The 26730-nt window shown below is 33.8% G+C and overlaps 1 protein-coding gene and 1 non-coding gene across 2 annotated transcripts in view; both read left to right on the plus strand.

Annotated features, from left to right (window-relative positions):
• The window catches only part of PTPRM (protein tyrosine phosphatase receptor type M), an 829551-nt gene that overhangs the window by 294827 nt on the left and 507994 nt on the right, over positions 1-26730 (plus strand). Inside the window, exon 3 of the mRNA XM_049769948.1 lies at positions 24865-25136. Coding sequence (XP_049625905.1) covers positions 24865-25136 — 272 coding nt within the window. The remainder of the gene's footprint in view (positions 1-24864; positions 25137-26730) is intronic.
• Positions 13637-13743, plus strand: LOC126005725 (U6 spliceosomal RNA). The gene has a single exon (XR_007494763.1). It is a non-coding gene; the product is annotated as a U6 spliceosomal RNA (small nuclear RNA).

Here is a 26730-nt window from a genome sequence, read left to right on the forward strand (position 1 = left end):
TTGCAGCAGGGCTTCACAAGTGACAGCACAATATTTTAAAATATTTATAGTTTTACCTAATATGCATTTTCTACAGCTTATTTTGGATAATTTGAAATAGGCCTCAAAACTCGACAAAATGCAAACAAAACAAATCTGAAAACTGCCACTTTGAAGTGTTCTGTTAAAGCAACACATATGCTGGCAGGAAGTGATGGATTTATTCTTCTGCTGAAAATGAGGTCGGTGTTGGTGATGCGTCTCTCTACTAGATATTCAAACCTAGATCATTTGGTACACTTAAATGCTTAAACTTGTGTGTTTGTGTTTGTGTGTTTGTGTGTGTGTCTGTCAGAAAGAGAAAGACCGAGAAAAACCTTCTATAATATCTCTGAAGCAGTCATTTATAATGCAGATGGGTATTTTTTAGGTCATATGTTTGAATATTGAAGAAAAAGCCTAACCTGTGATTTTTATTTTATCTATTTATATTTTATGATGTACCAGAAATATGTCTTAGGAAATGACTTTTAAATGCAAATAAATAGTCATATGGGATAGGAACTCATACAAAAAGGCATGAGCATTTATTTAATATCTGATTTCTAAATTTTTTGTGCCATGAACACACTTCAAAATCTGTGAACACTACAAACTCCTCAGAAGAGTAATTTTAAATTCATAATATAAATCCATAAGAACACAGTGGGACAAATAAAATTTAAATGAAGGAATTAAATTTTTTAAATTTTGATATACTAATAGAAATGTCTTTGTCACTGCATAAATAATAAACACATTAACAGTGTTATTTCAAAAATTGATATAGTATTATCATGTGATGTGAAATATCTGTGATTTAACATGATATGAAAATATCTGTGTACTTGATGGCATAGTCACAAGTACTAACAATACAATTATAGTTTGCTACTTTACATTATATTCAAAAGGAATGCTATATACAGCTAGAAGTTTATTGACAATTAAGATATAATTTTGTTATCACCCCATTTCAAAGATGATTTGTCCACCCCTGGGCTCTTTAGGGTTTCTCTAATTTTTGCTTCTTCATTTTTTGTTTGGGGCCACATCTGGTGATGTTCATGGCTTATTTATGGCTCTTCAGTCTGGGATCACCATGGCAGGTCTTGGAGAACAAGATGGGATAAAGGCATCAAAACCTGGTCTACTGTGTACAAGGCAAGTGTCCTTGTACTGTTCTGTATTATCATTCTGGCAAGAAGAATTTCTGTGATTTATTTAAGGAAATCTTTTGCAAATGAATGGTGGAGAAGATGGAAAATAGGGGATGCAGGATAGAGTAAGCAGATAGAAATTGAAATGGACATTTTGGAGAGCTAATTATGTTAAAACTATTAATGGTTTCTGGATCCCACAGCATAAAAAGCATATTTAATAAATGTAATTATTTCTGTATAGTTTGAACTTCTTTTAAATCTAAGAGAAATAAGGCAAAGTCACAAGATCACCAACAGAAGCTTTGTCTAGCTTGGTGATTATAGAGAGATTGGTGTCAACTTATCTCAGTACATTAGACTACTTATTAGGCACAGTAGAAACTTTGACAGAAAAGAAAAATAAATATGCACATATCTCTTCAGGGAGATTTCTGAGAGAAAGTATTTGTTTCCTGGAGTCACACTCATCTATTTGCTACTATTTTGCTTGGAATTGGGAAAACTAACAATAACACTAATGATAAGAATTTTACCACCCATTAACAATGGTGCTTGTCTTAAAAAATGTTAATATAAACTATGGATTTGAGTTAATTGATCTGGGGTTTGGTGGTTTCATGTGGGTAGATGAGTGATGAGGCATTAAGTATTTTAAATTTTAAGCTTCCCCAAGGAAATAAATTATCTGTCTTTTCATAAAGTTCCTGGCAAGTGACAATTATTAAACCAGTGACTTTTTAGGGAGTACCCATTTTCTGAGCATATACCAATGGAAATCTTTGTTGTAACTTTCTATGGTTTAATTACAGATAACATACTGGATAGGACTTTTATAGGACATTGGATTTCTTTAGCTTAAGATCTCATAGATATCTGATAAAAATTATTTCTAATTCTTGCAAAACTAACATAATTTTTGTTCCATGATAATTTTATGTAATCATAAAAATCATATAAACTTAATGAAAATTAAAGATTATTAATTCCTCATATGTAGGCCCAGATTTATGGAGTGCTATGGTGAGGGCTACTTTGGAAACAGTGGGGTGCCAGGTGGGCAGGTCAGAGGAACAGTAAACCTCTGACAGTGTATTTCAGAGCATGAAGTGAATCAACAAAGTGCTGTGGAAGTAAGTTACCAGGCATGCAAAGATCAAGAAATGTAACATGTTTAGGAAATGACTATTTTGATTGGGGGGAAAGAACATTTAAATTAGATCTAACAGTAGATCTACTGTTTAAAGTAGAGCAATTGAGGTTGGACTTGGAATGAAGAATATTGTATAAAAGATGATTCTTTTTTCTTGTCTCAATTTAGAATTCTTTTTTTTAATTTGTTTCCATGATACAAAAACTATACATATTATATATATATATATATATATGTATATATATATATTAACTCTATGAACTGTGTTTTTTTATGTTTTATTTTTTGGGGGCAGGGGTGCACACCCGGTGAAGCTCAGGGGTTACTCCTGGCTATGCACTCAGAAATTGCTCCTGGCTTAGGGGACCATGTGGAATGTCAGGGGATCTCGAACCTCAGTCTGTCCTAGACTAGTGCATGCAAGGCAGATGCTGTATCACCTACACCACTGTTCCAGCCCCTATGAACTGTGTTTTTAGAGCAAAGTACAACTTACCTCATATAGAATAGGGAAAATGTTCCAAAACAAAAGTGGTATATTAAGTCTTGTGAACTCCTTTGAGTATGACATTTTGAGAAACCTGAAGTTTTGCTGTTTGGGAAGAATGAATGCTTGGAACAATTATATTACCTCGAAATGAAGGGAGGTCCTGATGATTGTGTTTCTGTGTCAATTTTCTTTCTTATACAGAAGTGTGAATGACCTGGGTTCTTACTTGAAACTGTGTCTGAAGTAGGAGCATTCCTGGTTGTATGTGTGTTGGGAGAGGCGTGTGTGTTTTCGGGGTGGTTGGGGGATGGCCTTTAACTGTGGAATCTCTGGTAACTCTGTGTGATAGGTACTATCAGCAAGTAGGATCTGTAGCCATTCACAGTGCTCTCTGACAACTACAAATTTGAGAACATCCATAATCCCCATCCAAGTTTAATTATTCACTAGAGTGACTCACAAAATTCAGAAAAAAAATGTACAGAGATAACAAATCAGGATCAGCAGTATGAATTATTTACTAGGGTGAAGATAGGAGTGATGTCAGGCAGGACAAAGCAGAACTTCTACTCTCTCGCTTTGGGATTCAGCATTGGCACTCTCCTGGCACAGCCTGTGTTCCCCTACCAGGAAGTTCTACTTAGTTTTAAGATTTCATTAATTGGAAGGCATTCAACCACCATCCAAACAAGTTAATTTTAGATATCTAATTGGGTTTGGTAAATGATTGATGAAGCAGGTATAGCACAAAAGAAGTCACTCAAAATGAGAGGTTTGAATACTTAGAAAGAAGATGAGGCAAGGTTAATAGCAAAATAAAAAGTATTTCATATAAAGCTACCTTCTGGTAAGGAGAGAAAGGGGGTCTTAATATTTAAATTACTTTATTTACTATGTTAACCAGAAAGTTCCTGATTTTTTTTTGAAGAAACACTAGAGCTGCACCCATGTTTGGTAATAAATATTGGTGTGACTTGATGTGTTTCTTTTAAGCTCTTGGCTATGGTTATTGAAGTCACTCTTCCCCCAGAGGTCTGTTGTAGTTGAGGAATAGTAGCCTAAATTGTCCAGCTCTTTAATTAGATGGTTTAGTTTTATGCTGTCTAGCCTTCCTCTAGAAACTGGAAGGAACCTCCCAAAGTCAATTCATTAGATCACAAAGACATTTTGCCATTAAGAAGTTTTCAGAAGCCATTTAAAACCATAGACTTTCTCTTTCTGTGAGATTTAGAGATAACAAGAGAGGAAGAGAGAGATAAAGAGGGCGAGGAAGAAAGACAGAGATGACTACACTGAAAACTATCATAACAATGTGAATGAATGAGGAAAGTAGAAAGCCTGTCTCGAGTACAGGTGTGGGGGGGGTGGGGAAGATGGAGATCTGGGAAATTGGTGGTGGGAATGTTGCACTGGTGAAGGGGGATGTTCTTTACATGACTGTAATCATACAACTATAATCATATTTGTAATCACGGTGTTTAAATGAAGATAATTATAAAAAAAAGAAAATGAGAGAGAAGAGCTGTCCTTATCTTTAGTATGAGGAGGTAAGACAGTTGTCCTCTAAGACTAATCTTTGTTCTGGTTTTAGTGACATTATCTGCCATTCTAAATGATCAATAAATAGGATAGTTTGTTACTTACTAATAACTATTGACATTTTGAAGTTTTCTGATTTTTACTATAGTTTATTAACTTTTTGAAGTTTACTCTGGTTCTTACTATAGTTTTAAAAATAAATAAAGGATTATTCAGAACTGGAGAGATAGTATAGCAGGTAAGACTCTTGTTTACATTTTAAAACCTGAGTATGATCCACTGCACCACAAATGGTTCTGTGAGCACTGCCAGAAGTTAGCCCTTACTGGTGTGACCCCTAAATAAACATTAATTTTTTAAAAGAGGGGTTTCAGTCTTTTCAGAAAAGGTATATATATGTTATAAAGAAAAAATGGTGTCTTTTGTCATGCTCTTATACTAAAACAACAAACAATATATAAACATATAATAAAACAACTTATTGTGCTTAAATAAAGATTTTATATTTAAAAAATATATACATTAAGATAAAGTAGCAAGCTACCTCACCTTTCTTTCTTAGACTTTAATTGGAAAGTAGAAGATGTTGCTTAGCATTAAGAGTTTTGTCATATCCACCTTGTGCCCAGGATATCAGATTTTAGTAACTATAACACCCCTGTACTCCAAATCCAAGAATAGCTTTTCATTTTGAATCAATTTTTAGCCAAGAAGCGCCTTTCATTTTGAATCATTTTTAGGAAAATCTAAAGTATGACGATGTGTTCAGGTAAGCTATTTTTTTTGGGGGGGTGGGATGGAGAGGGTATTGGATCACATCCAACAGTGTTCAGGGATTACTTCTGGCTTTGTACTCAGGGGTTACTTCCAATTCTGCTAAGGGGACCATATGCAATACCAGGAATCAAACTAGAGTTGAATATATACAAGATAAAGGCCTCCTTTGGCTTAAGGTAAGCTTAGGTAGAAAGTGTTTTCGAAATCTTTGTGAAATTGTTGGCTGGGGAGAGACTTAGGACCAATTTTGAACTTGATCAACAGTAAGTAGATATATAAGTATCAACAAATGTGGTGTCCAGCAACACATGGATACTCTACTCTGTAACACTAATAACTGGCAGGAACATTATGAGTAGCCCAAAAGCTACTTAATATCTTCCTACAGGGCACATATTGGGCAATGTGCCTATTAATCTTTATCACATTGCTGAGAAAGAAAATGGTTATAAAATGAAAGTCAAACAGAAATTGAAATGAAAACATGGGTGTCCTTAATCATTGTTGGATAAGTTAGTTCTAAATAGCTGAATTAATTATAAAAGTGATTGATAATTATGCCCCTTCAATACCAGGAATCTATTTAATACATTTCCACAAAACTGACTGTACTTCATCTTGTTTTGCTGCATACAAACTAACATGTTAGAGGAAGATAATATTATCATTAAGAACAACGAAGTTTCCTTGTTGGTCTGCAGCAGTCTCATTATACCTTACATTTACTCAACTAGGTCCTACTGTTATGTATGGACTTGTCATGGCCATCTTTAATGTTTTATTGTAAAATTCTATTGGACAACTTTCTTTCTTCATTGTTGCCTGCATGCTTGCTTGTTTGTATTTAGTCTTCAAATGTGAAGGTTGAGAAAGTTAAAAATGTATTTTTTTTTGAGTTTTGATATTTTTATTTGATAAGTTGGGTTTTGTATTTGCATTTGATAACATCTGCTTTGGCTCTTAACAGTTTTTGTTCATTCTCTAGTACTTAATATTTTCTTAATATTGCTGGATTATTGCCTAAATAGATCGTACTTCTCTATCGTCACATCATTTCATATCAATGAGTATATACTCTGATAGTTGAGTTTAAATATTAATCTAACCAAATGATTTTTACTTGAAATTATTAACAAAACTGTCTAAGATTTCTTTTCTCCTAAATGATTTAAAAGGTTTTTTTAATTTGGATTAATTTTCTCTTCTGGGGGTAGAAATAATTCTGCATAATGAGAAGATTTAAGTATGTGTTCTAAAATACTCTCCAAAAAAGTGTCTCTCTGACAGTTAATTTTCATTGAAGTCAAAAGTAGCTCTCAACCTCCGTGTAGTAACGGTTAGTTTTAAAGTATCTAACCTATTTGTGTGTCTGGTTCAACTCCCTAGAAGATCACTTAAAGCAGAAATGCAACTCTTGAAAGAAGCTTTAAAAAAGAAATGCACCAAGTCATAAGAACAAAGGATTGTTATAAGAAACTCTATTGCTTTGACCTCAGTTCTATTGTGATTCTTAAGAGAAATATGGCATGCTGCTCTTCCACAGTCCAATTGGATCAGAAGTTGCTACTTCAATTTTTAGAAAATCTGCACAGTGAATAATGTGAATCCCAATTGCCTCTCATCCTCTTTAATAAAGATAATCAATATTTACATATGTGTATTACTTTAAAATTCCTCAACGGTGGTCCAGAAGGAATTCTTAAATTACCCTGACAAATATCATCAAATTACTTTAACCACTTTTTCTGCAGCACCTCTTTTCCACTTAGTTATTTAAACTTTTCTTATATATGTTTTTCAGTTAAAACTAATTATAATAATTTGATTAGGAAATACCTTTCCTGTTAAAATGAAAGTTCTGAAGTGTCATCACATGTCTTCATTCTATATCTATTATTATATAGCTATTTCCTATAGTGGTTTCACAAGTGTTTGTTTGAATGGCAAGTGCTAACTCCTAAATTAACTTTTCTAACTCAACTTGCCATGCTATCTAAATCCTGGAAGACTCAGCTACAAAGTTCTTCCTCTAACAAATCATGTATGTCATGTATGTTATTTTTCTAACAAACCATGTCAGCAGTGATTTGTAAGGATAGCTATTATCAGTGCTTATATCAGTGCAATATAATTTTTTATTTACCTGCTAGATTTGGAATTGGGAGCTGAATGAACTGTACTCAACTTTAAATAAATGATTTTGTTTATTTGTTTGTTGTTGGGCTACACCCGGTGAGACTCAGGGATTACTCCTGGCTATGCGCTCAGAAATTGTTCCTGGCTTGGGGGACCATATGGGATGCCTGGGGATCGAACTGTGATTCACTCTAAGTCAGATGTGCACAGGACAAATGCCCTACCACTGCACCACTGCTCTGGCCCCTAAAAAAATGATATTTTAATGAGTCTGGAATACAGTGGTTACTCAGTTCATGCTTACAAATTTAAGAAGTAGAAGAAAATGAGATTATAATTATAGACTAGTAATAATTTGAATGCTAACTAAATTAGAAATTTGTGATGTATTTAGAAGTATTTGAAAAATGCCTGAAGTTTATTATTTTCACCAAGTGTGCTAATTATATTAATGTTGAAGTGGAAAAGTGCAGGAAGAAAACATTTTAGGAACTAGATACATATAAATTATTTAAAATGCATCCATTATCATTCTTATTTCCAGTACATCCATTTATGAAGATTAAAGACTGATTACCCACTATAAATCATGTGATATGCAAGTTTGAGAATATAAAGAATACAAAAAATTGTATTCTTTTGCTTATTGTATAATATGGATTACTATTCTTCTGCTACATGATTTGATTTAATGATAGTAATGGACACTATTAGCTTCTTAATGTCTCATTACCTACTCATCCAAAAAAATTCCCTTGGTTACAACTCTTAATATCTTCTTTCATTATTTGCCACACCTCCATTATCATTCCTGACACTTCATTGCTATACTCTTCCTAATATTCATCTATTATTGTGCATTATGTTGTTATTCTATCCAATGTGTTTAAGGTATTTATGTATTTTTTCTCTCTATTTTTTGAAGGGTAATATACATCCAGAAGTACTCAGGGCTTAATACTGGTTCTAGGCTCAGGGAGTATGCCTGGGATGCTCAACAGACTATATGTGGTGCCATGGATTTGAACCTGAGTAAACCACATGCAAAGCAAGCACTTAGCTACTATTTCTCAATCCCTTGCTCCATCTTTCTAAAGAACATTTGTATGAGTTTTTCACAGAAAAATATCAATTATATAAAAGAGAAATTAGTCTTGAAGGAAAACACTGATCAGTCATTTTAAGTTTTCTGTTTGTGATTATTTCATTACAAGCAGCCATGAATATGTTTTTAGTATGTTGGGAATTATTGTCCTGGTGATTTGATAAAACATGGGAATTGGACACTCTGCTGAGGTAGAAGACAGAGTTTACTTAGTATTCAAGTTCTTTTTTGATTTATTATTAATACTTCTGTCTGGAAGACTCTTTAGAACTTAGAAGATAATGTTTGTCTTCTCTAGTGTTGTGTAAGCTAAGGAAACCAAACATCTGTTTTAAATAATTTGACCTTAAATCACATTTTTAAGTAAAGCCACATGAGTATTATTATACCATTTATTGCATTAGGAAGCAACAAATATAAACACTATCCTTTGGGCTTCTGAAAATATCTAGGAATTCATCTACTTGTTTATGTGGTATTAAATTCTTCTTCTTTTTCTTCTTTTTTTTTTTTTTGTTCACGTTTTCAGGAACCTTTGCTAGTTTTTGGGAAAAAAAATCGTGTTTGCATATCCTTATCATGGATTTTTTTCCATTAACACTGGTTGATCTAATAAAAAATATAATACAACTAATTTGAGTACCATGCTATTATTTTAAGAATATTAGATTTTAGTTTTTGTTTTTAAATAAAAAATTAGCTCATGAAATTTGAAAATCAACTGATTGCATTTTTCAAGGTTGCAGTTCAAATCTCAGTATTACCTTAATATCCTCCAGTGCATTTTTGTCCCTCTATTTTTAATTTTCTCCAGAGACCATGGGCCAAAAACATTTGGTTATCTGATTCCAAGATGTGCTATGAAAACTTGATTATATGTTAGTTCAGAACATCAGCACAAAAATCAGACTAAAGCTAGAGTTTCTGAGTGACTTTGGGAAAGATTTTAACCATTCTAAACATAAAGTGATTATAATACACCCTTATTGTAATATAATAGAGACCAAATAAAATGTGTGTGTAAAGTTTTTAGCAGAGAAAGTGACATATTGCAAGTACTCAAATAATGCTCTTTGACAACAAACTCCAGCAATAACAATAATTATGAGATGAAGATGTCAGAGAGAGATAGACACAAAAATAACAATGGCTGTTCTCTGGAAAATGTGGCAAACCCTTTGTTCTCATTCATAATTTTTTATAATTTTTATTGAGACAAATGTGAATTATAAGTCTATCATAATTGTATTAAAGGTACATAATGACAGTGTATTAGGGCCATACCCATTACCAGTGTTGACCTCCCTCTGCCAAAGTTCCTAACATACCATACCACCACCCTTAGTAACCTGGACTGCTAGTGTAACAGGTCCCTTTTGTGTATAGCTTGTTGTAGTTTGGGTCTCTTGATTCTATTGTTGTTGATTTTGGTTTGAATATTTAGATTTGACCATTTTTTATTTCCACTCAATGCTCCTGAGACCACTTGGTCCCTGGATCCCATCCACATTTTCCCCCGTCATTTTGTAGGGAAAAAAATGAGGCAGAACAAGATTCATGTTGTATGGTTCTGTTAAAAAAAAAGTGGTCGGGAACCCCTATCTAGAAGCTATAAATATAAATAAAATTAAAAGAAGAAAAAAAGAAAAATAATAAATTTAAAATAAATTAAAAAATGGAGGCGCAGATGTGGAAAGTTTTGTTTCGGTTTTTTTTTTTTTTTTTTTTTTTGCATAGGCACAGTTAATATTGGGGAAATTAGAAGGAAAATTTTTTGCCCTAAGAGCTACAGGGTTCCTCTATCCTTGAAATATACTGTCATGAGACCAACTACTGGCTCTGGACATGTTAATTGTCAAACCCCAAGAACTTTCTTTATGATACCAGGAAACAATCTGCTCAATTGTGGTTGTCAAAGTCTGTCCTCTGTAATTGGAGATCTTGGTTTTAGCACAGATCTTAAGACAAAGCCTAGGATCGAGTCTTTATGGTCCCAGGAAAAGTTCTGTTCAGTTGCTGTTGTTGTAGACAGTCTTCTGTAATTAGCAATCTTGGTTTTTGCAGAGATGCTAGGATGAAGGGTCTCCTGATTTCATCTCACCATTAGGTGATGAGATAGGGCAATTTGCCCTTAGATCAAGATGGTTGCTGTTTCCTCGTCATCAAAGTGTCATATGAACCTCCCTGGCTCAAGTTGGTGCCAGAGAGCTATTAGGCCTTCCCCTGTGGGTAGAGGGTTGACTCCTGATGCTGGTGCAGGGAACTGAGCCAGTTCTAAAGTAGGGATTCGGGGCTCAGGGTTGGACGGTCAATGTCTGATTACTTGAGGTCTGTCGAGTACTGTCATTCATAAACATTTTAAATTTATGTTCTCATTCATAAATTGTATGTTCTCATTCATAACTTTTTAAAATAATGCTTTCATGTCTAGAGAAAGTTTTAGTATTATATATAATTTTATTGGATTAGAAAGTAACAAGAATATGATTAAAAATCTTCTCAAGCTTCTGAAAATATCCAGCAATTGGTCTAATTGTTTATGACCAATAATAAAAACTGGAAGTCTAAAAATTCATGTGCATATTGACCAACAACCTTATTTGTGGGACTAGTCTAAGTAAACAAATATGATAATAGAACATATACTTTGTGGTCTCAGATATTATAAACATTAATATGAGATCATATGTCTTTAATTGGTCTAAAATGTCTGTGTTATATTATTCATTAAGGGACAAAGCAAATAGCAGAATATGTCAGTGTAATATGTTTTGAAACTTTAAGGAAAGACAAAAGAACTGAACTCATTAGGTGAAGGTTTTGAGTTTATGAAAAAATAAAATATTTTAATTTTGTTAATTTATTAGATTTATTTTTTTATCTTTTTAAAATCTTTATTTAAACACCGTGATTGCAAATATAATTGTAGTTGTATGATTACAGTCATGTAAAGAACACCCCCCTTCACCAGTGCAGGATTCCCACCACCAATTTCCCAGATCTACCTACTCCCCATCCCACCCACAACTGTACTCGAGACAGGCTTTTTTTTTCCCCTCATTCATTCACATTGTTATGATAGTTTTCAGTGTAGTTATTTCTCTAACTGCACTTATCACTCTATGTGGTGAGCTTCATGTCATTAGCTGCACCTACATGGGATGATGGGGGGAAGTAAGGGTTGGGACTGAGGCAGTAAAATATTAGATATGAGCTTTGTAGGGCAGTATCAAGGTCCCAATACAAGATGGATATTATGGATATATAAAATATATGCACACAATATATCAATATGAAAACAAAGAGAAAAAATTTCCACTGACTGTCCCAACATAAACCAGTGCTAGAACAGCCTGCCCTCCTCCCAGAGCACATTCCCATTAGTGTAGGGAGAGATAGGGGGAAAGCCTGTTGACCCCTATAGAGTCCACCTAGACTGGTGCCCAGGGAAAGACTGAAGTTCAAGGGAGAAAAACCCTATACCTGGCAAGAGCTGGTCTCCAGAATCAAGGAGGAAACCAGAAGCCAAATGTCTGCCCGCCCTCCTCCCCATGCACTTCCCCCCTGGAGTACAGAGGAGGGGGGAAGCCTGAGGACCACTAAGAGTCCACTTGAACCCACTTCTGGCCATCTGAGCTGGCACCCAGGGAAGGCCTGGAGCCAGGGGAAAAAGACAAGGACGACTGGGGGCCTGCCAAGCCTCCCAGCACTCCCCAGGCTAGGGAGAAAGGCTCTGGTATGGGGCCTCCCCAAACCCCATATCTGGCAAGAGCTGGTCTCCAGAATCAAAGAGGAAACCGGAAGCCAGATGTCTGTCCACCCTCCTCCCCAGATTTATTTATATTTAAGTTTTAGAGATAATATGGTGGTTGGTTAATGGGGGAAAGAAGAAAGGTATATGGGAGAAATGGGCTGAATAGGTTAATATGATAATTTGCACTATAACTGCAGTAGTGTATGTGATGTGATATCTACATTTACTGAGATGTGCAGCTATACTCTAGCTTTGTAACATAAACTAAAGAAAGTTGTACTGAAAATGAATATTAATTTATTAATATTTATTTAATATTTAAGATGTATTAATATTTAAGATTAGTCCATACTATAAATATAGTTTATTTTCTGGGGGAAAAAAGTAGAAGGGTTTTGAAGTACCTGTACTACTTTGGGGTCTGTAGATGTAGTTCAGACTTAAATACCTTGTTTTGTATACACTTCACCCTAGTTTGATCCCTGGGTCCCATCAGGAGTTATCTCTGAGCAGAGGCAAAAGCAAAGTTTTGGTCAGGTTTTCCTTGGAAATATTTCATTTTTTTACTTAAAAATGATATTGGTCAAAATAAAAATTATTTAATTAAAATTATATTGAAATATTTAAAAAATTTTAAAGAGATAAAATTTAAAGGAAAGAGTGACCTATGTATAAAAGAAAAAAAAAGTTTACAATAATACCTAAAATTTATTTATCTGCTTTATACTATAACAGCTAATACAGAGAATTTTCCCCAGATTTATACAAGTTTATAGGTATTTATCTTGGAAACACATCAGTTCATCAATTATGCATATTTTGAAAGGAGCTTAATAAAAATGAATAATTTAAATTGGTTAAATTTAAGCTATATGAAGTTTAAGCTATATGAAGTTTGATTAATAGGAAAAATAAGATATGCTAAGATAGAAAAATGCTCTTTTGAAAATTTCATGAAAGATGAGAGGTATTTAAAAATGTTTAATTTATATAAAGTTAAGGAGACATTATATTTTGAAGGAAAAAAACTTAAAATTTGAAACACCTCTAATAGAAATTTTCTTTCTCAGCTAACAGTGGTACAATGATAGAAAATATATTAGAATTTGTTTCTTTATGACCTTCCTAATAATAAACTAAATTAAAATGGACTGAATTGAAGGTCTCATATAACATTTGCTTCCTATAAATGCTATATAATAAACTCTTAAAAGAAAGAGAAATAAAAAGTTTCAGATATTTTTTTGAGTGATATGTGAAATATCTAACAGTGAGTGAGTGGTAAATGTGCTACATTATGATCTTGCAACATTTTTATTCTTTGCTTTAAGATTTTACTCCTTTTTCAATAAATGTGTAAACCCATGTTTGTGCATGTGATTTTGAAAAATTTATATTTATATAAATTCCTATATGCTTAAAACTTAGTTTAGATTTTCAGATAAATTATTTATTTGTTTCTTGAATCCAGATATTAAATGCTCTTAGAAATACATGATTTTTTGTGCTCACTTTGGCAGCACATATACAAAAATTGGAATGATACGGAGAAGATTAGCATGGCCCCTGTGCAAGGATGACATGCAAATTAGTGAATAGTTCCATATTTTTTAAAACTAAAAAAAAAAAAAAACATGCTTTTTTTGTTTGTTTTTTGGGTCACACCTGGCAACACTCAGGGGTTACTCCTGGCTCTACACTCAGAAATCGCTCCTGGCAGGCTCTGGAGACAATATGGGATGTCAGGATTTGAACCACTGTCCTTCTGCATGCAAGGCAAACATCCTACCTCCATGCTATCTCTCTGGCCCAGAAATACATGATTTTAGATAGTGCGTTTTAGTTTTATAAATTATTTAAAATTCAATTCCCTTAAATATTGTTATCATTTTATTGGGGAAATGGAGTTGAAATGGGCAACACAGGTGGAGCTTAAAATTTACTCTCAGGTTGCACGTTGGTCACTCCTGGTCATGCTTGGGGGATTGGGTGGTGCAAGAGATCATATACAGACCTCCATCATGCAATATGCATCTAACCTTTTCAGCTGCCCTTTTCTCTATACGTTGTTCACTTTTTTAAAAATGCATAAGGACAAGTTTAAACAAAAAGTACTTAAATTTTTTCTTAATTTTAGAGTATTCTTTAGTCAACATATATTTTATGCAACTACTTAAACAGTTTTGCTGGAAAAAAAAACACCAAGATCAAATCCATGTCTTTGAACAATATGACTGGACACTTTTTTTCCTAATAATATCTTTATTTAAGACCCATGATTATAAAATATGTTTATAGTTGGATTTCAGTCATAAAAAGTACACCTCCCCTCTGACTGGACACTGGACTGAGCTCAGCTGAATATCTCTACTGGTTTCCTTCTTGCTTTGGCAATTATGTGGCAATTACCTGGCTTGTGTCTGCTTCATAAAAAATAAAAATAATCCATTCTCCAGTAGAGATAGTTTCACTTGTTACTGAATATGTTCAAATTTTTTTCTCTTTTCTGGTACCCTTTGGTTTATTATTTAGAATTAAGTTTATAGTCAACATAGCACACACACACACACACACACACTTCATACAAGTTCATAGTCACTTGAGAGGATACCATGGCCTTTCTAAGATCTAAGTCATAGGCTGCCTTTTTAAATAACTGAGAAGCAGCAAGATTTCCTGCTTAGGGTCATAGATAATGAAACACTTGCCTGGGGATATCTCATTTAGACTACATAATACCTAAGTTAACTTAAATTTTACTTTTCTGTGTCTCACTTTCTTGTCATTTCTAAGAACAAAAACAATTAAGATAATAAAACACTTATATGAATGGACACACCTTTTAAGGCTTTAATAAAAGTTAGCTAATGTTATTTTTCAATTTAGTAACCAATATATTATAACTATTTGAAGTTTCTTGATAATTGTCTTTTTTAAGTATGGTTAGGACTTTACTCTTGTAATATCAAATATTTGCCTACAATTCAATAGATTCAGTAAAATTTCAATATTTAAATCACAGTAAAAGCTGTTTCACTCCATATTTTATGTAGAATCTTGATGCATATTTGAAAATTAAAGTTTAGATAATAAAAGTACAATGAATAGCATATAATGATAGTATTACTGGCTGTGTTGTGTTAGATAGATATGGGTGGTGGCAGCCTGTTTAATCACATGAGGATTGATTCATGGAATTATAGGGTGCTGTTATTTACCTTTTCTTAAATTTTTTATTTAAACAAATTTATTACATACATGATTGTGTTTGGGTTTCAGTCATGTAAACAACACCCATCACCAGTGCAACATTCCCATCACCAATGTCCCAAATCTCCCTCCTCCCCACCCAACCCCCACCTTTACTCTATAAAGGCTTTTATTTCCCTCATACATTCTCATTATTAGGATAGTTCGAAACTTAGTTATTTCTCTAACAAAACTCATCCCTGTTTGTGGTGAGCTTCATGAGGTGATCTGTAACTTCCAGCTCTTTTCTCTTTTGTGTCTGAAAGTTATTATTGCAAGAATGTCTTTCATTTTTCTTAAAACCCATAGATGATTGAGACCATTCTGCATCTTTCTCTCTCTCTCTGTGACTTATTTCACTCAGCATAATAGATTCCATGTACATCCATGTATAGGAAAATGTCATGACTTCATTTCTCCTGACAGCTGTATAATATTCCATTGTGTATATGTACCACAGTTTCTTTAGCTTTTATTTACCTTTTAACAGGCATTCAATTTATCCCATCTTCCTAAACTAAGGTCAAATAAATTTAGGTAAATCTCTTGGCCAAGGCCAAATTTTAGCATTACAGAGTGTAGCAGACACTCTATTAGAACTATGCCATGTGAATTATCTATTTTAATTCACCAAACAACTTTATTGAAATCAGCTTAGGTTTTTTTCCCCCATTGGTAAGGCTAGGAGACTGCAACAGAAACGTTAATTTAAATGGCTCAGTGGCATCCAATTTTGGAAGGAGCATGAGAGAGCATTAATTCTTACTTTCTGTTACCATATAAATTTATTTCTGACAAATGGGAGATAGATCAAAGTTAAGATATGCAAATGAAAAATATGCATATATGTACATTTTGAGTGAGGAGAATGGAGAGGGTTGTAGATTTGGGACTAAAGAATAATAGGGCTCTAGTAATATAAGGAAAAAAGGGTAACTTCCATAGCAAACAAACCAGGCAATCTGTAACATAAGTCATTTGACAAAGACTAGCTGCTCTGTAATATTTTTCTGTTCTGTTATTTATAGGTTTCTCTGATAAAAAAGTTCTGAGTAAAACTCCCCATTTGATTCACCTAAGTACTTAAGATAGTTAAATTTGTCATGAGCTTCCGAACCTGACAGCTTGCAATAATCCACCTGCTAGAGTTAATTGTTCTGGAGAGGCCTATTGTTAACCACTCTGGGAGACACCCTTCATCAGAAATAATGTGGTTCATCCAAAACCAGCGTGGTGTCTGTGGTCCCCTAATTCTCCTGAAGCCGGAGACCCTCTGTGTTCTGCTATACCTCCATGAGTCTGTGCCTCCTCCTAGTTTACAGTAGGCATTTTTTTGACTTCATAGATGGTTTGACTTGAGTTTAGAGTGATTTTTGTAATCAAACAGGGGAGATGTTTCACCCAAACATCACACTCAGTCTTAAAATTTCAAAAACATTGTTTTTGTTTCTGGACCACACCCAGTGATGCTCAGGAGTTTATCCTGGCTATGTATTCAGAAATCAAACCGCACTCCATCCTAGGCTAGTGAGGACAAGGCAGATAGATGCTTTAGTGCTTGCACTACAGCTATGGCACAGGAAATTTCGAATTTTTTTTTTAATTACTCCTTATGTTTAAAATTACACCTGGTATTTGCCCTCATTTAATAGTGAAGATGAATAATTTTTCCAAGCATATTTTCATTAATTATATTTCTATTCATGCAAATTACATTTTCCTAGCATTTTCTAATTATTTATTGTATATGGATGCTTTTTTGATTAATTAACCCAACATATTCCTTAAATTCTGGATTTTTTTTCATTTATAAATTTGCTATTGTATAATCATTTTAATGTGAGACCATTTTAATTACTGCTATGAAGCAGTGCATAGCTCTAACATGAAATCTCAGCCTAGTAACAAACCAAAGAAACATTCTTTTGGCTTCTTCAGGAAGTTGGGAAACTCTGAAATAGAGTTTTTGAGAACTAGATTATGTAACAATGGTCAATTTAGTTAATTTCTTTGCAGCACCACTGGTAGGCTTTGCTAGTTTGAAAATGTCCACAGAGATATACTTTTATTTTCGTTTACATCAAGTGCAAAAACTAATATTTTCTCTTAAAGCAGACATAGTTTAGCTGGGTACATTGTCACCAGATGAACAAGGGAAAAAAATCTCTAAATGAAAAGTAATTTAAAGGAAAAATTAGCAGAATCTTTTGTTGTGATAGTTTGTGTCATTCTGAGATTTAGACAAAAACAAACTAGTTTCTAAATATGTCAAAATCAATTTTCAGAACTGACATATGGGAAATTAAGCAGTGCTGTAAGAACATTCTAAATTATGTGTCACTTCTGCTTTATACTGAGGCTTTATTTCTTGAGATATTATCATCAAACAGTTAAGTTGTATCTGTTGTACTCTGTTCTTATAATTATTGAAAGCACACACCTAGTATGCAATGAATACATTGTGTCATTTAGTCCTCATTAAAGTTTCACATTCTAAGTATGGAAAATATTTCATTTCTCTCAGTGGACCCCAGCACCCCTGCTGCCCAGAATTTTTTCTATTTTTTATAGAACCTCATCAACCCTTTTCCAAGCCTTGGTATTTTCTCTGAAAATTTTTAAAAGGGATATAGACACAGAATAGTCTCACTTACCTATTGGTTTTAAGAAAAATATAAGACACGATTGTAATAATGCCCAGAGACAATAGAGATGAGAGCTGGAAGGATTGGCTCATGATGTGAAGCTCACCACAAAGAGTGGTCAATGCAGTTAAATAACTACACTAACAACTATGGTGACACTGTCAGTGAGTGAGGGAAGTAGAATGCCTGTCTCAAATACAGGTGGGTTGGGGGAGGAGGGAGATTGTGGACATTGGTGATGGGAATGAAGCATTGGTGAAGGGGTGTGTTTTTTTAATGACTGAAACCCAGCTACAATCATGTTTGTAAACACAGTGTTTAAATAAAGATATTATTTTTTTAAAAAATGCATCTTTATGAGGTCTTTGTTAATACTGGATGAAGGGAAAGGAGCAAAATGGAATTGGTATTTTGATATTTAATGATGAAATCAAATTTAAAATTATACTGTGTGTAAGATAAAATTCATAACTTTTTTTTTGTAGTTTTTGGATAGAAGTCCACACATTGGAAGGCCTGACTCTAGAGGAATAAATGAAGACCAAAAAGTCAAAAGGGGAAAAAATGTTAATGATCTGTGTGCTCTTACTAAAACTAAATAGCTGAAAAAAGTGAATGTTGTAATGGTTTTAAAGTTCATAAACTGCTGCTTCTTTGTCAACCTAAGTATTTAATGACACACAACTTTCTTTGTCCCTGAATGATGGCAAACACTCCATTTTTTTTCCTGTGTGCAGAATTTCTCAACTGTAAGTAAGATATTTTCTGCACTTTTTTTTTAGCCTTTTAAATTATAATGCCTTACCACACCAATGCAAATTTTAATAATGGGGTAGAATGAAATAAGTAGATGCAGTTATAAAGCTGCTGTTTCAGTGATAGAGGATGGTCTAATCAAAAATATTTGCCAGTGGATATGATTAAGCTAAATTTAATTCACCCAGAGATTTAAGAATGTGAACATTGACTGTTTTCGCAAGAGTTTTCCTTTTAGATAAATTAAATAATTATTAAAGACTTTCCAGGCTGCCTGCAGACTTCCCCTTTGAAGCTGACTCTTTTACATGGAGTTCTTTTAATTTTCCTTCTAAGTCAAATTGTCTACTTTAATACTAGAGACTAACAGGTGTTTTGTTATCTAAACAGTTTTTTAATGCTAATTTAAATGATTTTTGTGGTACTTTTTTTTTTCCCAGTTGGAGTCTTTTTTTGTGGGGGGGATAGTAGGGAAAAATCGAGGTAAGAAATTACCTACAAAGGAAGACCCAATTACCCTTTGAAAATGAATTTCTTCACAGTCAAAAGATTAAAGTAGGAGGTAAAATTTAAGCATTCAGATATATAGGAATTTTGTAAAAATACAGACTCAGTACTCTAAAATTGAATACATATATATGCTTTGGATTAGTTTTAATTTTATTTTATTGAAACCATTGTGATTTACAAAGTCCTTCATAGTTGGGTTTCAGACATACAATGTATCAGGGCCAATCCCACCACCAGTGTCCATCTCCCTCCTCCCATCAATGTTCCCCAAGTACATCCCATCCCACGCCACCCTCGACCCCAGACTGCCAGTGTAACAACCCTATTTTAAGTTTAGATTGTTAGAGTTTTGGTCTCTTGATTCCATTGTTGTTGCCTTTGGCTTGAATATTTAGTTTTGCCCTTTTTTAACACTATCAATGCACCGGAGAGCACTTGGCCCCTGGTCCCCATCATTTCATATTTGTGTTTCTCTTCTTACCCTCAGTTTCCTTCCTTCTTGCTATGCTCTGGGACCAACATTGCCTGATGAGTTGACTTCACTTCATAGAAGATAGTTAATAATTAATAGTTCAATAATTCAATAATAATTAAATTAATAGTTCTCTTCCCCTTTGCCTGCCCTTCCTTTATGCAAATCTTTGCAATTCAGGGTTCTATTGCTAGAATGCACTGAATAGCATTGTCCATACTTTCTTTCATATGCTCCTCCCTAAATCACAGTACAGTTCTGTCAGAAAATGCACATGTGGGCTGAAATGTCAGCTTTCATACTTTAAAGTTGTGAGATAACTTCTCATGACACTTCCTTCATGATTCCCTTCCTCAAACTTCATTATTGGTAGAGGTAAGACTATTGGGGACTGTTTGGGTTTTTTGTTGGTTTGGTTTGGTTTGGTAACCATACCTAGCAGTACTCAGGCTTACTTTTGACTTTTGTGTTCATGAATCTTGGTAATATTAAGGCAAACTGTACAGTTGTGGCATTGGGGGTGGAACCCAGATTAGCCAAGTACAAGGCAAGTACCTTACTTATCTATTATCTCTCTGACTCTAGGACAAATGTTTTATGATTTTAAATTCTAATGTTTATTCCCATAAAGGACCTTTAACGAATTATTTTGGCCAAAATCAGGTGAATTTTGAAATATGTGGTAGCATGACAGCTCTAATGCAAAATGCTTGCATATAATTTAGAGAAGGCTTGTATTTAGATGATGTGGGGAAACAGTAATAATGAGAATAATTACCAACAGCCATTATTATTGTACTGTCTGAAAGAATTGCCCTAATTGTCTTTGTTCATGAATTATTAATTATGGATGACATAGAAATACTAGTTGAAAGACTCTGGAGGAAGCAAACAAGAGTAAGATAAAAAGGGGGTTACTGCTCAAGGGATGATCATAGGAAACAGTTACTCCAGAAAATAGATATTTTTCTTTTAAAACATTGGACTGAAGACCCATATTTGTCTTTTTTCTTTTTTGTTTTTGGGGTTTTTTTTGGTGGGGATCACACCTGGCAGCACTCAGGGGTTACGCCTGGCTCTGTGCTCAGAAATTGGTCCTCGCAGGCTCAGGAGTCCATATGGGATGCCGGAATTTGAACCAATGACCTTTTGCATGAAAGGCAAATGCCTTACCTCCATGCTATCTCTCCTGCCCCTGAAGAACCATATTTGAAGAAAGTGCCTTTCCTATGCCTGGAGTAAACCACATAGAATTCATTCTTGATGGAAAGAGCAAGTGGATAGGGGTAACCATGTGAATAGAACTTTCTACTAATGCCATACTTAATCTTAGAAAACTGAATTCATGGAATCACACACATTTGCCATGTAGACATAGTAGAACTGTACACAAATGTATTTATTTCGTGTAAACATTTCAGGTCTTTGAGAAAAATGGGGCTGAGACCAAAATATGTAACTTTGTGTCCAAGAACCAACAGAAACTGTAATAACCCTGATAAAAAAATTCTGGCCCCATTGACTCCTGTCTGGTACTTAAAATCTTTTAGCTATATGCCCTAGGGGTCCAGCTTCTCTTCACTGAAGGTTCTTGAAGTAATTGCCTTCTATTAGAGACCACTTTCTGCCATTTTATGCCAACTTAAAAATATGATTCAGGTTTCTATTTTCTTGTCTGTAAATATTGTTTTCTTTTTAAACTCAGAAAGGGAGCCAAACCTTGACTGTTTGTTCTTCTGTTTCCAAGTTTCTCAAGCAGCTTAATAGTGGAAAGAGGAACAACGCTGAAATTAATAAATTTTCTCTTGCTACTTCTACTGGCAACCACACTTTTGTGGGGTTTTTAGCTTTAAAGTCCATCAATATGTTCTTCCTACTTTTGGCAGAAAATTTAGCTCTCATTACTCCCAAACTCTAATGTCCTGGGGGAAAAATGGTCCAGGCACCAAAAGGTCTTCTGTGTGTTTGGATATCAAGGCATTGCCATTTGCTAATCTTTTTGAGTTTATGTGAGTTAAAGAAATGCACATTAAAGAGGGTGGCAAAATTGTTTCTGTTTTATAACGTGCAATGATATTCTGCTTAATATGGGATAAAAGTAGAAAGGGCTACAAAATTGACATTATTTGGGCATTTGTAACTTAGGTTACATCTGAGTTGCATCTTACCACAAAATAAATTTCTGGTAGATGTTAGCACAAAACATTCAGAAAATACTTTTTGCTGGAATAGTTGAAAAAATCATATTTTAGGGAATCCCAGAGATTTTTCTAAATAGTAGTGGTATAAAGTTACCAGAGGAGTGGTACAAAGGACAGTAACCCTTTAAGATTTATCCCAATTTTCAAAGAAGAAACTTCATAGGATTCAGATGGTTCTTTTTTAGTCTTTTCACTCTACAGTCTTTATGGTCTATGGTTATCTAATTGATAGCAATACTATATTAAAGAAAAAACAATAACAACCTAGATTCCTTGATAAAAGTTTTTGTTAATTCAGATTTGACCTCAGATCATATCAAGCCTCAGCCTTATGATAGAGGTATATATTATAACTCTTGCACATAAAAAAATTTCATTTGAAAGAACAATGAACAAATATATTGATATTTTACTAAAGCAGTCATAAATATTATAATTTGTGTGTTTTAGCATCTATAAACTATTTTTGATGTGGTTGATTGACCCTGAGTATCTTTAAAGAAATTTTCATTAATTATGTCAATGGTACTCTTTTACTACTGACTCTCTTTCTCTACCCACCTCTTCCCCAAATTGAATCTTCAGGCCATCTTTATTAGTAGAATATATACCCAGTAGATAATCATTTCCCTTTTTCTTGGTTTTAATAATATAAATGCATCTTGTACATCTTTTAAGAAGTTTCTTAATTTTTAAATAATCACCATAATCATCTTACTTACACTATGGCAAAGGGTTTATTTTCTACATATATGCTCAAATGGTGAATTAGGATATGTGGGCTTATTGGAACATGGCAGAGTCAGTAATAGGCTAGAAATTCAGACATTCCAAGTTTTGCTATTGTCAGTAACTCATCCTATAATCTGAACAAATTACTTCCTATTGTTCTGTTACTTGATTTCTATTTGTTTTAAGTGGCATTAAACTAGCTCACTGCATGTAAGGGCACTGTAAAAATAATAACAGCTTCAAACAAAACGTTTCCTAAGATTCATTACTTAATAAACGTCAATACATTCATAACAAATATATGATTTTATTGTTTTAATTTTATATTTATTAAATTAGAAAGGTGTAATACTTATTTTCTACTTAAAAATCATAGTTTATAAAGAGGATAACTTTTCCAATTTTTTCAATATTTTACATGTATGTCGATACACAAGTCTATCTAATAAAACACACACATATGTTGCTATGAAAACTATGATTAAAATGAAGGAAGGTTTAAAAGGGATATTCAATGGATGGGTCCGATAATTTACATATCAATTAGCAATCATTGGTACAACCTGCCCTGAATAGTATTTGTTTGTTTGTTTGTTTTGGTGTTTGGGCCACCCCCTGTGATGATCAGGGGTTACTCCTGGCTATGTGCTCAGAAATCATTCCTGTCTTGCAGGACCATATGCAAATCTGGGGGATCAAACTGCTGTTTGTCATAGGTCAACCACATGCAAGGCAAACACTCTACTGCTGTGCCACCGCTCCAGCCCTAGTATTTTGTTTTTAAATTTTTTTTCTTAATGATGAAGTTCAGAGTTTGCATCACAGTCCGTGGTGCTCAAAGAATCTTCCTTGGCTCTGTTCTAAGGATTGCTCACTAGCACCATATGTGTGTCTTTATTTGAACCAGGGTGTGTGAGACAAGTGCTTTTACCTTACCTTTTATCTCTAGTTCTTCTTTCAAATTTTATTAATTTACCTTACAAGAATATTTTTGGAAATATTAGCTCAATATGTACTTACACATTTATAAATAACATATATTTGTTCACCTATCAGCAGTGTTACTTTGTCTTATCCAGTTGATCCTTGCAATCTAAATATCACTCACTTATCCTTTTTTTCTGTTAATTATTATATTTTGAACTATATGATATGTGTGTTTTGTTTTCCATTTCATTTGCTTTGGTTATTTATGTAACATATCTGAGAGAAAATGACTGGTAATTGTCTTTTACTTTCTTGTTTATTTCTCTTAGCATAAATATGTCTTTTATATTTTTCTTTCTACTTGCTCTGGGTAGGTTTTCTAAAAGGGTGTGTAACAGAATTGGTGATAATGGGTGTCTTTTTCCTTCTCTTCGGCCATCTCCAGTTAATACAGTGACTGCCTTAGGTGGGAATGCTCCTACTTTTTGAAGAAAAATCAATTGTCAGAGCTGGGGGCAGCTTGGTGGTAATGAATTGCAGAGAATTAAATTGAACTGCATTGTATTTTTCTTATTTTTAGAGGGGCCACACCTATCAATATTTAGGGGTTATATCTGGTTCTGCACTCAGATATCAGTGATTTACCTGCTGTACTATCTTATTGGCCCCTGCATTATAATGTTTAAAACTGTGTTCTGTTGTAGTGTATTTATACCAAGTCATATGTGGCCAACAGTCTCCTAAGATTCAAAAGACCCTATCCATATGTTAACTTTTTCTTATGAATTAAATGAGACTCTTAAAGTTTCTGTGTATATTATGTGATGGTACCATTATAGAGTAGTGTCACTCTGTGACAGTGTCTAAGAGGATAGAATGATTCAGAATTTAGGCTTCCCACTATGATAGCAACTATCTGCTTATGGATATTCAGCATTTGAAATACTGCAATTTTAGGTACTGTTTCATTATTTTTTTATTTTAATTATTTTTAAAATAATTTTAATTATTTTTAATTTAAGTATTTATATATAGTTAATGACTTCAAATAAGTCAGCATTGTTCTGAAAATTATGCATATTTCTATGTTTTTAAAGATTGATTATAATGGCTTTCAAACCTAAGTAAGGGGTATGGTAAATCAAAATGTAAACCCTGAAATAAATGATGGTAATTTTTATTATTTCAGAAATAATCAGAAAAGTCTCTGATTTTTTTTATCTTAATTATGTTTTTACAGGTTCTTTTATGTTGGTGAATACATCTGGGAGACCTCAAGGGCAAAGAACCCATCTTCTCTTACCTCAGCTGAAAGAAAATGACACTCACTGCATTGATTTTCACTATTTTGTATCTAGCAAGAGTAATTTTGCTCCTGGATTACTCAATGTCTATGTGAAGGTCAATAATGGACCATTAGGGAATCCAATCTGGAATATATCTGGAGATCCAACTCGTACATGGAATAGGGCAGAACTGGCCATTAGCACTTTTTGGCCCAACTTTTATCAGGTAATGCTCTTAGTTTTTCTCCATTTTTAGCTGCATGCTCCAACTTGTAAACTTAGAAATTATTTTTGTATTGACGTAAGAAGAGAGTACATTCAAATATTGAACTTTCTATAATAAGTATATATTTTATAGATACATGTAAAATATGGATATATATGATATAAAGTTTGAAATGAGTAAGATAATGCATTCAGACTTAGTAGATATCGTTTTTAAGAAAATAAAAGCAGACCTGTAGAACATGAAGGTATGTGTCTTTATGGAAGGAAATCCTTTAAAGATATGAGTATGAAGCAGTAGCTAATATCTCATATATCTCATGTTAGATATAGAGGCTTCTGATTAATATGTTTTTAAAGTGGGTGGATAATAACCTGTGGAGTTTTCATAATAGAGAGAAATAGATTTGAAGCTCCTGTTACTGCCTAAACAAAGTTGAGAGCCATTATCCTGGAAACAGCAAACTGAGGAAGAGATGAGGCAAAAGTTTGAGGCATTCTAGTGTCCCAGGGCCACAGTCGTTCTCTGAAAGGAAAAAAATCCTGCTTGGGTGTTGTGACTACCATTTTAATACTGACAATTTTTGCTGACATACTATTGTAGTGGAGCCTGATCTGGTTAGTTTTCAGGTTAGGAAAATAACTTAATATTGACTCTATGCACAGGGTTCTCTTGTGGCAGTGTTCAGGGTGCAATCTAGATTGCCAGGGATTGATCCCATTCAGTCTCATGCAAGACAAATGACCCGCATGTTGTACTATCAATCCTGAACATTAGAAAGGACAAGTTTGTGCAATGAAAAACTCCTTCATAGAAGAGAGAAGAATTCTCATGAGTTTTGAGGTGTTCCATAGCTAGACAAAAATCACAGCGGACATAGATCATCAAAGTCTTTTCCCTGGATAAGCATCAGCAACCATCAGAGTCTTAATCTACAGCCAACCAACCTCTACCTCAGGCTGTGAAAAAAAGGGGAGCTGGCAGTAGTCAATACCTGAAAAAAAATCCACATATCCAAGAACATATTAATGGGCTAAGAAACCATGGTGCATATCCCTAATGAAATGCTACCCTGATGGAAGTAAAGATGGAACAGTGTAATTTGCTCTTAAAGGGATGTTTCTAGAGAGTATCATGCTGAATAGGTAGAAGAATAGACACAGAATAATCTTCATCATAGATGATATATAAAGAATCATATTATGGAATTAACAGATGTTCAAAGGCACTCAAAACTGAGAACCTCAGTAGGAAACTTACCACAGTGGTGATCATTTTGGGGTGGGGTATAGATAAAGGAAAGAAACATTTGCATGGTAGTTGAGGGAAGCATACATGTTGGTTGAGTTCTGTGGTATATGAATGTGTTCTGCATAATACCCTACCATTGACAATATTCTATATCAGGTGCCTAAATTTAAAAAAATAATAAAATAAATAAAAGATGATGTTATATCTTCTAAAACAAAGTATGTGAATCTTGAGAGGATTTTTAATTGGGAAAATAAAAAATTGAAAAACAATTAGTAGGGGGTAAAAAAAAAACAAAAGAAAAGAAAAACAATTACCACTCAATCATAGAATTTAAATAATT

This window comes from Suncus etruscus, chromosome 3 (assembly GCF_024139225.1).
Source record: "Suncus etruscus isolate mSunEtr1 chromosome 3, mSunEtr1.pri.cur, whole genome shotgun sequence".
In the NCBI taxonomy this organism is placed as follows: Eukaryota; Metazoa; Chordata; class Mammalia; order Eulipotyphla; family Soricidae; genus Suncus; species Suncus etruscus.